Source organism: Lipophrys pholis (genome assembly GCF_963383615.2).
Source record: "Lipophrys pholis genome assembly, contig: SUPER_23_unloc_1, whole genome shotgun sequence".
Taxonomy (NCBI): Eukaryota; Metazoa; Chordata; class Actinopteri; order Blenniiformes; family Blenniidae; genus Lipophrys; species Lipophrys pholis.
The window spans coordinates 186356-206965 of NW_028292329.1; the positions used below are offsets into that span (position 1 = coordinate 186356).

At 39.0% G+C, this 20610-nt stretch overlaps 1 protein-coding gene across 1 annotated transcript in view; it reads left to right on the forward strand.

The window, feature by feature from the left end:
- Positions 1–232: 232 nt before the first annotated feature.
- The window catches only part of adarb1a (adenosine deaminase RNA specific B1a), a gene marked incomplete at both ends in the record, with an annotated part of 32191 nt that continues 11813 nt past the window's right edge, over positions 233–20610 (forward strand). Inside the window, 9 exons of the mRNA XM_080493601.1 lie at positions 233–250; positions 1121–1133; positions 3339–4228; positions 4537–4651; positions 5132–5300; positions 5383–5537; positions 5620–5770; positions 6674–6852; positions 6936–7114. Coding sequence (XP_080349727.1) covers positions 233–250; positions 1121–1133; positions 3339–4228; positions 4537–4651; positions 5132–5300; positions 5383–5537; positions 5620–5770; positions 6674–6852; positions 6936–7114 — 1869 coding nt within the window. The remainder of the gene's footprint in view (positions 251–1120; positions 1134–3338; positions 4229–4536; positions 4652–5131; positions 5301–5382; positions 5538–5619; positions 5771–6673; positions 6853–6935; positions 7115–20610) is intronic.

Here is a 20610-nt window from a genome sequence, read left to right on the forward strand (position 1 = left end):
TCTTTCTGCAGAACACTTGACGGGTCCCCAGTTCGCCACGTTCTTCGTCTTCTGCAGGAACTTAGAAAAGCATTAATACACTTTTCTGCACTTTGTCATGTTGCACATTTATTTCATTGGGTATTTTTGTGGCCGGTCGTCACAATGTGAAGTGGAAAGAAACGGATTCATTGTTTTTGAAATGTTTTTATATAATCAGGAACTAAACGGATCGACCACAGGAGTAGGGATAATGGAGAGGAACCGCATGGTACGGAAAGACGGGTCGGAACTAAGCTGGTAGGAAAAAAGCAGGTGGGAACCAAGTAGGTAGAGATGGTAGGAACCAAACGGGTAGGACCCAAACTTTTAGGAACCAAACTTGTAGGAACCAAACCGGTAGGACCCAAACTTGTAGGAACCAAACGGGTAGGACCCAAACTTGTAGGAACCAAACGGGTAGGAACCAAACTTTTAGGAACCAAACTGGTAGGAACCAAACCGGTTGGACCCAAGCAGGCAGGAACCAAACTTGTGGGAACCAAACCAGTAGGAACCAAACTTGTAGGAACCAAACCAGTTGGAACCAAACTGGTAGGAACCAAACTTGTAGGAACCAAACCGGTTGGAACCAAGCAGACAGGAACCAAACTTGTGGGAACCAAACCAGTAGGAACCAAACTTGTAGGAACCAAATGGGTAGGAACCAAGTGGGCAGGAACCAAACTGGTAAGACCCAAACTTTTAGGAACCAAGCGGGTAGGAACCAAACAAAAACCAGAGGTAGGAAGGACCGGTAGGGACGATGGGTAGGAATTATTTAGGAACCACGTGGCGGGGAAAGACGGGGAGGAACCAAAGAGGTAGGACTGATTGGGAGGAACACAACAGACTGAACATGATGCTGCCTCCGCCGTGCTTCACAGTGTGCGTTTCCTATTTGGTCAATGAAGTTCCCGCTTCCTCTTCATCCTCCTCCCGATCCTCTGATTCCTCTTACTACTCCTCCTCCTCATCCTCCCCTTCCTGTTGATCTCTTCTCCACCCTCCTCCTCCTCCTCCTCCTCCTCCTCCAATGAGGAGATGAAGATTCTCCGCCGGAGGAGAGGACTCACACCATCTTTGTCTCTTCATCCCGCAGCACGGAGCGTCCGGTGAGTTCATTTCAAAAACTTCCACCAAATAGATCCGTGTGTCGTTTTTACAATAATCCTAACTTCATTCTAGAAATGATGATGATGATGATGATAAATGTTCATTCATTTATGAAGAAAACTATAAATTAATCTGTGACAATGTTGAAAATGTTTAAAAAAAAAAAAGGTTCTTAATGTGATCGTGTGTAATATTGTTAAAAAATGTTAAAGAATCTTCTAATAATAGAAATAAAATTTTAATCAAAGACGCTTATATACTTTTATTTTATTCAACCCAGACATTCCATTTAGACTCCATTCAGCTCTACAACTGAAGATTAGAAAAAGAAAAAGATTTCAGCATTTCTTCCTTTTGAAATAATCTATCAGATTAGAAGTGGGATTATTTAAATCTCCTGTGCAACCTGAATCAGGAAAACAAATTGATTTTACCTGGATTAATAAATGAATTTTTTGTGTGTGCGTATTTCCTGTGTTTTATTTTCTTTGGAGCAAATCAATAATTAAGAAACGTCTCTATAACTATATATGGATATTTATTATATATATTTAATAAAAAGATTTCTACCTTCTTTATTCTCTTTAATATAATTTAACTGTCTGTGTGTGTGTGTGTGTGTGTGTGTGTGTGTGTGTGTGTGTGTGTGTGTGTGTGTGTATAAAATGTTAGTTGACCTAAAAATAAGAGTCTTAATAATAATCTTAACCTTTTATTATAATATTTATTTTATGGAATATGTGTAAATTTAAATTTAAACAATAAACTAAATTCATTGCAAAGAAAAAAAATTCCCTTTCGTCATCATGGCCTGAAATTTCTCCAAATTGTAGAATAAATTTTAAAAACACTGATGTTCTTATTTCACGCTCGGTGTTTGTTACAGGAGCTCCAGGACTAGTGGACCCGGGACCCGAGCGGGTTTTCGAAAGCGCGCTCCCTCCGTCCCATCAAAGTCGTCTCAAAGCCTGTCGGGGTGTAAAAAAAACCCCCATAATGCACCTGTTTGCTGGGACGTTTTCTCTTCGTGTTGCAAACAGAAGGTTTCAGGGACAATTGGCTCCGTGTTGACATCGTTGTTATTTGGTTTTCGTGAGAATGTTTTTATTTGGAAGCTCGAAACAAACGATACGTTTTCCTCGAGGAAGACACGGTGAGTGACGGAGAGGTTCTGTGTTTCCCTGCAGGCGGAACCAGAACCAAGTCGTTGGTCATCTGAGGCGACGGAGCAGAAAGCATGAGTACGTACCATCACACTTTACCGTGTGTCCTTCTGTCCTCCAGGGGGCGCTGTTTGATCCTCTCTGTCTCCGGAAGGCCACGTCACAGTTTAGGGTTCAGCTTGTTTTTTTTTTGGGGGGGGGGGGGGGGGGGGGTCGGTTTACACCACTACGTTACTCAGAGTCACTGAAAGCACAACTTCTTGGGAACACGCCGTCTCCATGGAAACAGGTGAAACGCAACTTTTTGAAAACGCTCCGTCTCCATGGAAACGGATGACACGCAACTTTTTTGTTTTCTTTATTCTCAAAACAAAACCAAAAAAAAACAACCAAAATGAAAAAAGAAAGAAAAAGATTAAGAGAAAGAAAGAAAAAAGAAAACACTCCACCTCTGTGGAAATGGGGAAAACAACTTTTTGAAAAGACTCTTTTGAGTCTCTTTTGTTTGCAAAACAAAACAAACAACAAAAATTTTTTAAAAGAGAGGAAAAAAAAGAAAACACTCCATCTCCATGTAAATAAAAAGAAAAACGACTTTTTGAAAACACTCCGTCTACATGGCAACAGATAAAATGCAACTTTTTGAAAACACAAAAAAAGAAAGGAAAATGCCCATGTCCGTCTCCATGGAAACGGAAAAATAAAACTGTTCTGAAACACTGCTACTTGTCAGTCACCCCACGGCCATAGTAACTAGTAGTTCTGCACATGCTCAGTGAAGCACTGAGCTTCCAGCAGGGGGCGACTGTTGGGAACTATTACAGTAGAAGCTGTGAACTTTGGATGAAAGCCAGAGAAAGTTCTGGTACACGCCATACGCGTGATAAACAGTTCTGGTACGCTGAGAGGTACCGGCCCACTTAAGGCACTGGTCCTCAGCAAGTCGCGAAAGATTAGTACTCGCATTGGTACTTTAAAAAAACTCCAGTCTGTGCTGACGCTTCGAAGGCCTTGTCAGTTTCTCTCTCTGGGTACTTGCAGGTTCCCGAGGCGCCGACATTAAGGAGAACCAGAACTTGGACCAGGTCTTCTCCAAACAGGCCGCCACGGCCGAGGCTAACGGCGGCGGCGGCGGCGGGACGAAGCGTCCGTTAGAAGAGGGCAACAACAGGCGCTCACATCCACACGGGTACAAGCCCAAGAAGCGAAAGAAGGTCCCCGGACTCGTGGCGCCCAAGAACGCCCTGATGCAGCTGAACGAGATGAAGCCGGGGCTCCAGTACGGACTCCGGTCCCAGAGCGGCCCGGTCCACGCGCCGGTCTTCGTGATGAGCGTGGAGGTCAACGGTCAGCTGTTCGAGGGTTCGGGGCCCACCAAGAAGAAGGCCAAGCTGAACGCGGCGGAGAAGGCGCTGCGCTCCTTCGTCCAGTTCCCCAACGCCTCTGAAGCGCACGCGGCGATGGGCGGGACTCCGTCCGTCCTCACGGACTTCACCTCGGACCGGGCCGACTTCTCGCACGTGCTCTTCAACGCTTTCGAGACGTCCGCTCCCGCCAACGACCCCTTCTATAGCCCCGCGGACTCCGGCTTCTCCGTGGAGCCCGACCCGCCCCAGCTCTCCTTCCCGCCGCGACCCTCCGCCCTCGCCGCAGCAGCTAGCCCCAAGAACCCCATCATGATCCTCAACGAGCGTCGGCCCGGCCTCAAGTACCACTTCCTGTCGGAAAGCGGGCAGAGCCACGCCAAGAACTTCGTGGTGTCGTTGACGGTAGATACCCGGACCTTCCAGGGTTCAGGGCGGAACAAGAGGCTGGCCAAGGCCCGGGCGGCCCAGGCTGCTCTGTCGGCCATGTTTCATCTGCAGCTGGACCAGGAACCGTCCAGACGACCCGTCGCCAGAGAAGGTCTGCAGCTTCACCTGCCGCCTCAGGTACGTACGGAGGGAGGTCAGTAACTTCCTGTCGACCGACCTCAGGTACGTACGGAGGGAGGTCAGTAACTTCCTGTCGACCGACCTCAGGTACGTACGGAGGGGGGGTCAGTAACTTCCTGTCGACCGACCTCAGGTACGTACGGAGGGGAGGTCAGTAACTTCCTGTCGACCGACCTCAGGTACGTACGGAGGGGGGGGTCAGTAACTTCCTGTCGACCGACCTCAGGTAGGGGACAGTCAGCAGGGGGAAACCCACAAAACTGCTCGGTTCATTTTTCTCAGACCAACGTTTTTTCTCTCCTCAGGTCCTGGCTGACACAGTTTCTCGTTTAGTCATCGAAAAGTTCAGTGAACTGACGGATGATCTCACGTCTCCACATGCACGACGGAAAGTCCTGGCAGGCGTCGTCATGACAACAGGTATTGGCTGATCCCTTTTTTTTTATTTATTTTTTTTTTTGGGGGAAAAGACGTTGAACTGGCGTTGAGGACTGAAAACTAGTGTTCACTAACGCTCCGACCCTGTTTCCATGGAAACTGGGGGAAAACACAACTTTTCGAAAACGCTCCAACTCTGTCTCCATGGAAACAAGTGAAAATGCTACTTTTAGAAAATTCTCTAACTCTATGGAAACGGGGGACAACACAACATTTTGAAAACAATCCAACTTGGCCGTCTGTCTATATCAATGTCCGTGTATTTGCATTTAAAAAAAAAAAAAAAAATGTTTACAGCGTGTTGTTCTCTGCACGTAGCTGTGTGGTTTCATTACCAAAACAGCCAACAGCACCGACTTGTGGCCTGGCATGCTTACTACATTGTTTTCAGCGGGTTACACATACAAAGTGAGTCAGTTTGTTGTTGTTGTTTTTAACTGTCTGCGTTATTTTCAACGACAGGCTCCGGTGTGAAGGAGGCTCAGGTCGTCTGTGTCTCCACGGGGACGAAGTGCATCAGCGGCGACCACGCGAGCGACCGCGGCCTGGCCCTGAACGACTGCCACGCCGAGGTCGTAGCTCGCCGCTCCGTCATCCGCTTCCTGTACTCCCAGCTGGAGCTCCTGCTCAGGTAGATCGCCCGGATCCCGGGGCCCTCTGGGAATCGTGGGAACGGGGCCCTCGCCTGATCAGAACTCGTTTCTTGCGCTCAGCGGCGACGCGGACGAGCGGCAGACGTCCGTCTTCGCAGGGAGCGAGGACGGACGGGGCTTCAGACTGAAGGAGGACGTCCGGTTCCACCTGTACGTCAGCACCTCGCCGTGCGGCGACGCTCGGATCTTCTCTCCTCACGAGGTCGGAGTGGACGGTGGGTGTTTGCGTTAGCAGCTAGCAGCTAGCAGCTGGCGGCCGCTTACTGTTCCGCCATGCCGCCTCCTCTTTGGTTACAGATCAGGGAGGCAGGCGTCCCAGCAGGAAGGCCCGTGGTCAGCTGCGCACCAAGATGGAGTCTGGCGAGGGAACCGTCCCGGTTGGCTGCAGCAACGGAGGCGACGAGGGGCCGCGGCTGCTCGCCATGTCCTGCAGTGACAAGATGGCCAGGTCGGTTCAATCACATTAAAGTGAACCTTAACCTAACCCAAACCTAACCCCAATCTTAACCTTAACCTAACCCAAACCTAACTTTAACATAACCCGAACCCGACCTTAACCTTAACCTAACCATAACCCAACCTTAACCAAGCCCAAACCTAACCTCAATCTTAACCTTAACCTAACCCAAACCTAACTTTAACATAACCCGAACCCGACCTTAACCTTAACCTAACCATAACCCAACCTTAACCAAGCCCAAACCTAACCTCAATCTTAACCTTAACATAACCCTAACCTGACCTTAACTTTAACCTTAACATAACCATAGCCCAACTTTACCCTTAACATAACCATAACCCAACCTTAACCTAACCCAAACCTAACCTCAACCAAACCTAATTGCCTTGTGTTTGAATGGTGTTTTATAAATAAATTTGCCTTGCCTAACCTAAACCTTAACCTGAACCTAACTCTAACCCGACCTTAACCTGAACCTAACTCTAACCCGACCTTAACTTTAACCTTAACATAGCCATAACCATAATCCAACCTTATCCTAACCCTAACCCAAACATAACCTCAACCTAACCTAAACCTTAACCTGAACCTAACTCTAACCCGACCTTAACTTTAACCTGAACCTTAAAGTAATTTTAGGTACCGTTTCTGAAAAGTTTTCAAGTTAAATTGGAAAACGTTTGTTTTGGAATTCTTTGGGGAAAATGCTCCGACTCCGTCTCCATGTGAATGGGTGAAACGCAACTTTAGGAGAAATGCTCTGTCTCCACGTTTCCAAAACGCTTCTTTTTCAATCCAAACATACGAACATCTCCTCGGCTCCGCCCGCCCGTTGAGTCTTCAGAGACGCCTACTCCGGTCATTCGTCACCAGCCTCCTTTGGGCCCTCAGGTGGAACGTGCTGGGCTTCCAGGGCTCCCTGATGACCTTCTTCACGCCGCCGGTCTACTTCTGCAGCGTGGTGGTGGGCAGCCTGTACCACGCCGAGCACCTCTCTAGAGCCGTGTACCAGAGGATCTGCGACGTAGAGCCGCCGGGCTCCTTCGTCCTGAACAGACCTCTGCTCAGCGGTGACCCCACCTCCTCCGCTACCGTCCTCATGGAATGGCGTTTTCTTTGAGGTTTTTGTAAACGACGCGTGTATCTTTTTCAGGGATTAGTAACGCAGAAGCTCGCCAGCCGGGGAAAGCTCCCGACTTCAGTGTGAACTGGGCGGCAGGAGACGAGGGGTTAGAGGTCATCGACGCCACGACGGGGAGGGACGAGCTGGGTCGACCGTCCAGACTCTGTAAACGCCAACTGTACAGCCGCTGGAGGAGTCTGCACTGCAGGGTGCTTAAAACTTGTAGTACTGCGAATACAATGATAATGCACACTGCTTATACACACTGCTAATACACACTGCTAATACACTGCTAATACACACTGCCTTTACACTGATAATACACACTGCTTATACACTGATAATACACACTGCTAATACACTGATAATACACACTGCTTATACACTGATAATACACTGATAATACACAATGCTTATACACTGATAATACACACTGCTAATACACTAATACACTGATAATGCACACTGCTTATACACTGATAATACACACTGCTTATACACTGATAATACACTGATAATACACACTGCTAATACACTGATAATACACACTGCTAATACACACTGCTTATACACTGATAATACACACTGCTAATACACTGATAATACACAATGCTTATACACTGATAATACACACTGCTAATACACTAATACACTGATAATGCACACTGCTAATACACTGATAATACACACTGATAATACACACTGATAAGACACACTGATAATACACTGATAATACACACTGCTAATACACTGATAAAACACACTGCTTATACACTGATAATACACACTGATAATACACTGATAATACACACTGCTAATACACTGCTAATACACACTGCTAATACACACTGATAATACACTAATAATACACACTGAATACACTGATAATGCACACTGCTTATACACACTGCTAATACACTGATAATACACACTGCTGATACACACTGCGAATACACACTGCATACACTCATAATACACAATGATAATGCACACTGCTTATGCACACTGCTAATACACTGCTAATAAACACTGTGAATACACTGATAATGCACACTGCTTATACAAACTGATAATACACACTGCTAATACACTGCTAATACACTGATAATACACACTGCTAATACACTGACAATACACACTGTTTATACACACTGCTAATACACTGATAATACACACTGCTAATACATACTGCTAATACACTGCTAATACACACTGCTAATACACTGATAATACACTGATAAAACACTGCTTATACACTGATAATACACACTGCTTATAAACACTGCTAATACACACTGCTAATACACACTGATAATACACTGATAATACACACTGCTAATACACTGCTAATACACCGATAATGCACACTGCTTATACACTGATAATACACTGATAATACACACTGCTATTACACTGATAATACACTGATAATACACACTGCTTATACACTGATAATACACACTGCTAATACACACTGCTTATACACTGATAATACACTGATAATACACACTACTAATACACTGATAATACACTGATAATACACACTGCTTATAAACTGATAATACACACTGCTTATAAACTGATAATACACTGATAATACTGACTGCTTATACACTGATAAAACACTGCTTATACATACTGCTAATACACTGATAATACACCGATAATACACACTGCTTATACACTGATAATACACCGATAATACACACTGCTTATACACTGATGATACGCTGATGATACACACTGAATACACTGATAATGCACGTTGCTTATACACACTGCTTATACACTGATAATACACACTGCTTATACACACTGCTAATACACCGATAATAAACACTGCTTATACACTGCTTATACACTGATAATACACCGATTATACACACTGCTTATACACACTGATAATACACACTGCTATTACACTGATAATACACACTGCTTATACACTGATAATACACACTGCTAATACACACTGCTTATAAACTGATAATACACACTGCTTATAAACTTATAATACACTGATAATACACACTGCTTATACACTGATAAAACACTGCTTATACATACTGCTAATACACACTGCTAATACACTGATAATACACCGATAATACACACTGCTTATACACTGATAATACACCGATAATACACACTGCTTATACACTGCTTATACACTGATGATACACTGATGATACACACTGAATACACTGATAATGCAAGTTGCTTATACACACTGCTTATACACTGATAATACACACTGCTTATACACACTGCTAATACACTGATAATACACCGATAATACACACTGCTAATACACTGATAATACACCGATAATACACACTGCTTATACACTGATAATACACCAATTATACACACTTCTTATACACACTGCTAATACACACTGCTTTTACACTGCTAATACACACTGAATACACTGATAATGCAAGTTGCTTATACACACTGCTAATACACTGATAATACACACTGCTTATACACTGATAATACACACTGCTAATACACTGATAATACACACTGCTTATACACTGATAATACACACTGATAATACACTGATAATACACACTGCTAATACACTGATAATACACACTGCTAATACACTGATAAAACACTGATAATACACACTGCTAATACACCGATAATACAAACTGCTTATACACTGATAATACACTGCTAATACACACTGCTAATACACTGCTAATACACACTGCTTATACACTGATAAAACACTGCTTATACATACTGTTAATACACACTGCTAATACACTGATAATACACCGATAATACACACTGCTTATACACTAATAATACACACTGAATACACTGATAATGCACGTTGCTTATACACACTGCTTATACACTGATAATACAAACTGCTTATACACACTGATAATACACTGATAATACACTGACAATACACACTGCTTATACACTGATAATACACCGATAATACACACTGCTTTTACACCGATAATGCACACTGCTTATACACTGATAATACACCGATAATACACACTACTTATAAACTGCTTATACACTGATAATACACCGATAATACACACTGCTTTTACACTGATATGCACACTGCTTATACACTGATAATACACACTGCTAATACACTGATAATACACACTGCTTATACACTGATAATACACCGATAATACACACTGCTTATACACTGCTTATACACTGATAATACACCGATAATACACACTGCTTTTACACTGATATGCACACTGCTTATACACTGATAATACACACTGCTAATACACTGATAGTACACTGATAATACACACTGCTAATACACTGATAAAACACTGATAATACACACTGCTAATACACTGATAATACACACTGCTTATACACTGCTAATACACTGATAATACACTGATAATACACACTGCTCATACACACTGCTAATACACTGATAATACACTAATAATACACACTGAATACACTGATAATGCACATTGCTTATACACTGATAATACACTGATAATACACACTGCTATTACACTGATAATACACCGATAATACACACTGCTTATACACTTATTATACACTGATAATACACACGGCTAATACACTGATAATACACACTGCTTATAAACTGATAATACACTGATAATACACACTGCTTATACACTGCTAATACACACTGCTAATACACTGCTAATACACCGATAATACACACTGCTTATACAATGATAATACACTGATAATACACACTGCTTATACACTGATGATACACTGATGATACACACTGAATACACTGATAATGCACACTGCTCATACACACTGCTAATACACACTGCTAATACACTGATAATACACTAATAATACACACTGAATACACTGATAATGCACATTGCTTATACACTGATAATACACTGATAATACACACTGCTATTACACTGATAATACACCGATAATACACACTGCTTATACACTTATTATACACTGATAATACAAACTGCTTATACATACTGCTAATACACTGATAATACACACTGCTAATATACTGATAAAACACACTGCTTATACACTGATAATACACACTGCTAATACACACTGCTTATACACTGATAATACACTGATAATACACACGGCTAATACACTGATAATACACACTGCTTATAAACTGATAATACACTGATAATACACACTGCTTATACACTGCTAATACACACTGCTAATACACTGCTAATACACTGATAATACACACTGCTAATACACTGATAATACACCGATAATACACACTGCTTATACACTGCTTATACACTGATAATACACCGATTATACACACTGCTTATACACACTGCTAATACACACTGCTTTTACACTGATAATGCACACTGCTTATAAACACTGATAATACACACTGCTAATACACACTGCTAATACACTGATAATACACACTGCTTATACACTGATAAAACACTGCTTATACATACTGCTAATACACAATGCTAATACACCGATAATACACACTGCTTATACACTGATAATACACCGATAATACACACTGCTTATACACTAATAATACACACTGAATACACTGATAATGCACGTTTTTTATACACACTGCTTATACACTAATAATACAAACTGCTTATACACACTGCTAATACACTGATAATACACTGACAATACACACTGCTTATACACTGATAATACACCGATAATACACACTGCTTTTACACCGATAATACACACTGCTTATACACTGATAATACACCGATAATACACACTACTTATAAACTGCTTATACACTGATAATACACCGATAATACACACTGCTTTTACACTGATATGCACACTGCTTATACACTGATAATACACACTGCTTATACACTGATAATACACCGATAATACACACTGCTTATACACTGCTTATACACTGATAATACACCGATAATACACACTGCTTTTACACTGATATGCACACTGCTTATACACTGATAATACACACTGCTTATACACTGATAGTACACTGATAATACACTGATAATACACACTGCTAATACACTGATAATACACACTGCTTATACACTGATAATACACACTGCTAATACACTGATAGTACACTGATAATACACTGATAATACACACTGCTAGTACACTGATAAAACACTGATAATACACACTGCTAATACACTGATAATACACACTGCTTATACACTGCTAATACACTGATAATACACTGATAATACACACTGCTCATACACACTGCTAATACACACTGCTAATACACTGCTAATACACTGATAATACACTGATAATACACTAATAATACACACTGAATACACTGATCTGCACACTGCTAATACACTGATAATACACCGATAATACACACTGCTTATACACTTATAATACACTGATAATACAAACTGCTTATACATACTGCTAATACACTGATAATACACACTGCTAATATACTGATAAAACACACTGCTTATACACTGATAATACACACTGCTAATACACACTGCTTATACACTGATAATACACACGGCTAATACACTGATAATACACACTGCTTATAAACTGATAATACACTGATAATACACACTGCTTATACACTGCTTATACACTGATGATACACACTGAATACACTGATAATGCACGTTGCTTATACACACTGCTTATACACTGATAATACACACTGCTGATACACACTGCTAATACACTGATAATACACCGATAATACACACTGCTTATACACTGATAATACACCGATTATACACACTGCTTATACACACTGCTAATACACACTGCTTTTACACTGATAATGCACACTGCTTATACACACTGATAATACACACTGATAATACACAGTGCTAATACACTGATAATACACACTGCTTATACACTGATAAAACACTGCTTATACATACTGCTAATACACACTGCTAATACACCGATAATACACACTGCTTATACACTGATAATACACCGATAATACACACTGCTTATACACTAATAATACACACTGAATACACTGATAATGCACTTTGCTTATACACACTGCTTATACACTAATAATACAAACTGCTTATACACACTGCTAATACACTGATAATACACTGACAATAACCACTGCTTATACACTGATAATACACCGATAATAAACACTACTTATAAACTGCTTATACACTGATAATACACCGATAATACACACTGCTTTCACACTGATATGCACACTGCTTATACACTGATAATACACACTGCTAATACACTGATAATACACTGATAATACACCGATAATACACACTGCTTTTACAATGATATGTACACTGCTTATACACTGATAATACACACTGCTAATACGCTGATAATACACACTGCTTATACACTGATAATACACCGATAATACACACTGCTTTTACACTGATATGCACACTGCTTATACACTGATAATACACACTGCTAATACGCTGATAATACACACTGCTTATACACTGATAATACACCGATAATACACACTGCTTATACACTGCTTATACACTGATAATACACCGATAATGCACACTGCTAATACACTGATAATACACACTGCTAATATACTGATAAAACACACTGCTTATACACTGATAATACACACTGCTAATACACACTGCTTATACACTGATAATACACTGATAATACACACGGCTAATACACTGATAATACACACTGCTTATACACTGCTAATACACACTGCTAATACACTGCTAATACACCGATAATACACACTGCTTATACACTGATAATACACCGATAATACACACTGCTTATACACACTGCTAATACACACTGCTTTTACACTGATAATGCACACTGCTTATACACACTGATAATACACACTGATAATACACACTGCTAATACACTGATAATACACACTGCTTATACACTGATAAAACACTGCTTATACATACTGCTAATAGACACTGCTAATACACCGATAATACACACTGCTTATACACTGATAATACACCGATAATACACACTGCTTATACACTAATAATACACACTGAATACACTGATAATGCACGTTGCTTATACACTCTGCTTATACACTAATAATACAAACTGCTTATACACACTGCTAATACACTGATAATACAATGACAATAACCACTGCTTATACACTGATAATACACCAATAATAAACACTACTTATAAACTGCTTATACACTGATAATACACCGATAATACACACTGCTTTCACACTGATATGCACACTGCTTATACACTGATAATAAACACTGCTAATACACTGATAATACACACTGCTTATACACTGATAATTCACTGATAATACACCGATAATACACACTGCTTTTACACTGATATGTACACTGCTTATACACTGATAATACACACTGCTAATACGCTGATAATACACACTGCTTATACACTGATAATACACCGATAATACACACTGCTTTTACACTGATATGCACACTGCTTATACACTGATAATACACACTGCTAATACACTGATAATACACACTGCTTATACACTGATAATACACCGATAATACACACTGCTTATACACTGCTTATACACTGATAATACACCGATAATGCACACTGCTAATACACTGATAATACACACTGCTAATATACTGATAAAACACACTGCTTATACACTGATAATACACACTGCTAATACACACTGCTTATACACTGATAATACACTGATAATACACACGGCTAATACACTGATAATACACACTGCTTATAAACTGATAATACACTGATAATACACACTGCTTATACACTGCTAATACACACTGCTAATACACTGCTAATACACCGATAATACACACTGCCTATACACTGATAATACACCGATAATACACACTGCTTATACACTGATGATACACACTGAATACACTGATAATGCACGTTGCTTATACACACTGCTTATACACTGATAATACACACTGCTAATACACTGATAATACACCGATAATACACACTGCTTATACACTGCTTATACACTGATAATACACCGATTATACACACTGCTTATACACACTGCTAATACACACTGCTTTTACACTGATAATGCACACTGCTTATACACACTGATAATACACACTGCTAATACACTGATAATACACCGATAATACACACTGCTTATACACTGCTTATACACTGATAATACACCGATTATACACACTGCTTAGACACACTGCTAATACACACTGCTTTTACACTGATAATGCACACTGATAATACACAGTGCTAATACACTGATAATACACACTGCTTATACACTGATAAAACACTGCTTATACATACTGCTAATACACACTGCTAATACACCGATAATACACACTGCTTATACACTGATAATACACCGATAATACACACTGCTTATACACTAATAATACACACTGAATACACTGATAATGCACTTTGCTTATACACACTGCTTATACACTAATAATACAAACTGCTTATACACACTGCTAATACACTGATAATACACTGACAATAACCACTGCTTATACACTGATAATACACCGATAATAAACACTACTTATAAACTGCTTATACACTGATAATACACCGATAATACACACTGCTTTCACACTGATATGCACACTGCTTATACACTGATAATACACACTGCTAATACACTGATAATACACTGATAATACACCGATAATACACACTGCTTTTACAATGATATGTACACTGCTTATACACTGATAATACACACTGCTAATACGCTGATAATACACACTGCTTATACACTGATAATACACCGATAATACACACTGCTTTTACACTGATATGCACACTGCTTATACACTGATAATACACACTGCTAATACGCTGATAATACACACTGCTTATACACTGATAATACACCGATAATACACACTGCTTATACACTGCTTATACACTGATAATACACCGATAATGCACACTGCTAATACACTGATAATACACACTGCTAATATACTGATAAAACACACTGCTTATACACTGATAATACACACTGCTAATACACACTGCTTATACACTGATAATACACTGATAATACACACGGCTAATACACTGATAATACACACTGCTTATAAACTGATAATACACTGATAATACACACTGCTTATACACTGCTAATACACACTGCTAATACACTGCTAATACACCGATAATACACACTGCTTATACACTGATAATACACCGATAATACACACTGCTTATACACACTGCTAATACACACTGCTTTTACACTGATAATGCACACTGCTTATACACACTGATAATACACACTGATAATACACACTGCTAATACACTGATAATACACACTGCTTATACACTGATAAAACACTGCTTATACATACTGCTAATAGACACTGCTAATACACCGATAATACACACTGCTTATACACTGATAATACACCGATAATACACACTGCTTATACACTAATAATACACACTGAATACACTGATAATGCACGTTGCTTATACACTCTGCTTATACACTAATAATACAAACTGCTTATACACACTGCTAATACACTGATAATACAATGACAATAACCACTGCTTATACACTGATAATACACCGATAATAAACACTACTTATAAACTGCTTATACACTGATAATACACCGATAATACACACTGCTTTCACACTGATATGCACACTGCTTATACACTGATAATACACACTGCTAATACACTGATAATACACACTGCTTATACACTGATAATACACTGATAATACACCGATAATACACACTGCTTTTACACTGATATGTACACTGCTTATACACTGATAATACACACTGCTAATACGCTGATAATACACACTGCTTATACACTGATAATACACCGATAATACACACTGCTTTTACACTGATATGCACACTGCTTATACACTGATAATACACACTGCTAATACACTGATAATACACACTGCTTATACACTGATAATACACCGATAATACACACTGCTTATACACTGCTTATACACTGATAATACACCGATAATGCACACTGCTAATACACTGATAATACACACTGCTAATATACTGATAAAACACACTGCTTATACACTGATAATACACACTGCTAATACACACTGCTTATACACTGATAATACACTGATAATACACACGGCTAATACACTGATAATACACACTGCTTATAAACTGATAATACACTGATAATACACACTGCTTATACACTGCTAATACACACTGCTAATACACTGCTAATACACCGATAATACACACTGCTTATACACTGATAATACACCGATAATACACACTGCTTATACACTGATGATACACACTGAATACACTGATAATGCACGTTGCTTATACACACTGCTTATACACACTGATAATACACACTGCTAATACACTGATAATACACTGACAATAACCACTGCTTATACACTGATAATACACCGATAATACACACTGCTTTTACACTGATATGCACACTGCTTATACACTGATAATACACACTGCTTATACACTGATAATACACTGATAATACACCGATAATACACACTGCTTTTACACTGATATGCACACTGCTTATACACTGATAATACACACTGCTAATACGCTGATAATACACACTGCTTATACACTGCTTATACACTGATAATATACCGATAATACACACTGCTTTTACACTGATATGCACACTGCTTATACACTGATAATACACACTGCTAATACACTGATAATACACACTGCTTATACACTGATAATACACCGATAATACACACTGCTTATACACTGCTTATACACTGATAATACACCGATAATACACACTGCTTTTACACTGATATGCACACTGCTTATACACTGATAATACACACTGCTAATACACACTGCTTATACACTGATAATACACTGATAATACACACGGCTAATACACTGATAATACACACTGCTTATAAACTGATAATACACTGATAATACACACTGCTTATACACTGCTAATACACACTGCTAATACACTGTTAATACACCGATAATACACACTGCTTATACACTGATAATACACCGATAATACACACTGCTTATACACTGATGATACACACTGAATACACTGATAATGCACGTTGCTTATACACACTGCTTATACACTGATAATACACACTGATAATACACCGATAATACACACTGCTTATACACTGATAATACACCGATTATACACACTGCTTATACACACTGCTAATACTCACTGCTTTTACACTGATAATGCACACTGCTTATACACACTGATAATACACACTGCTAATACACACTGCTAATACACTGATAATACACACTGCTAATACACTGATAATACACACTGCTTATACACTGATAAAACACTGCTTATACATACTGCTAATACACACTGCTAATACACCGATAATACACACTGCTTATACACTGATAATACACCGATAATACACACTGCTTATACACTAATAATACACACTGCATACACTGATAATGCACGTTGCTTATACACACTGCTTATACACTAATAATACAAACTGCTTATACACACTGCTAATACACTGATAATACACTGACAATAACCACTGCTTATACACTGATAATACACCGATAATACACACTGCTTTTACACTGATATGCACACTGCTTATACACTGATAATACACACTGCTTATACACTGATAATACACTGATAATACACCGATAATACACACTGCTTTTACGCTGATATGCACACTGCTTATACACTGATAATACACACTGCTAATACGCTGATAATACACACTGCTTATACACTGCTTATACACTGATAATATACCGATAATACACACTGCTTTTACACTGATATGCACACTGCTTATACACTGATAATACACACTGCTAATACACTGATAATACACACTGCTAATACACTGATAATACACTGATAATACACACTGCTAATACACTTATAATACACACTGCTTATAAACTGCTTATACACTGGTAATATACTGCTAATACACACTGCTAATACACTGATAATACACCGATAATACACACTGCTTATACACTGCTAGTACACACTGCTAATACGCTGATAATAAACCGATAATACACACTGCTTATACACACTGCTAATACACTGATAATACACTAATAATAAACGCTGAATACACTGATAATACACACTGCTAATACACACTGCTTATACACTGATAATACACTGATAATACACACGGCTAATACACTGATAATACACACTGCTTATAAACTGATAATACACTGATAATACACACTGCTTATACACTGCTAATACACACTGCTAATACACTGTTAATACACCGATAATACACACTGCTTATACACTGATAATACACCGATAATACACACTGCTTATACACTGATGATACACACTGAATACACTGATAATGCACGTTGCTTATACACACTGCTTATACACTGATAATACACACTGATAATACACCGATAATACACACTGCTTATACACTGATAATACACCGATTATACACACTGCTTATACACACTGCTAATACTCACTGCTTTTACACTGATAATGCACACTGCTTATACACACTGATAATACACACTGCTAATACACACTGCTAATACACTGATAATACACACTGCTAATACACTGATAATACACACTGCTTATACACTGATAAAACACTGCTTATACATACTGCTAATACACACTGCTAATACACCGATAATACACACTGCTTATACACTGATAATACACCGATAATACACACTGCTTATACACTAATAATACACACTGCATACACTGATAATGCACGTTGCTTATACACACTGCTTATACACTAATAATACAAACTGCTTATACACACTGCTAATACACTGATAATACACTGACAATAACCACTGCTTATACACTGATAATACACCGATAATACACACTGCTTTTACACTGATATGCACACTGCTTATACACTGATAATACACACTGCTTATACACTGATAATACACTGATAATACACCGATAATACACACTGCTTTTACGCTGATATGCACACTGCTTATACACTGATAATACACACTGCTAATACGCTGATAATACACACTGCTTATACACTGCTTATACACTGATAATATACCGATAATACACACTGCTTTTACACTGATATGCACACTGCTTATACACTGATAATACACACTGCTAATACACTGATAATACACACTGCTAATACACTGATAATACACTGATAATACACACTGCTAATACACTTATAATACACACTGCTTATAAACTGCTTATACACTGGTAATATACTGCTAATACACACTGCTAATACACTGATAATACACCGATAATACACACTGCTTATACACTGCTAGTACACACTGCTAATACGCTGATAATAAACCGATAATACACACTGCTTATACACACTGCTAATACACTGATAATACACTAATAATAAACGCTGAATACACTGATAATGCACACTGCTTATACACTGATAATACACTGATAATTCACACTGCTAAAACACTGATAATACACCGATAATACACACTGCTTATACACTTATAATACACTGATAATACAAACTGCTAATACACTGATAATACACCGATAATACACCGATAATACACACTGCTTATACACACTGCTTATACACTGAATACACTGATAATGCACCTTGCTTATACACACTGCTTATACACTGCTTATACACTGATAATACA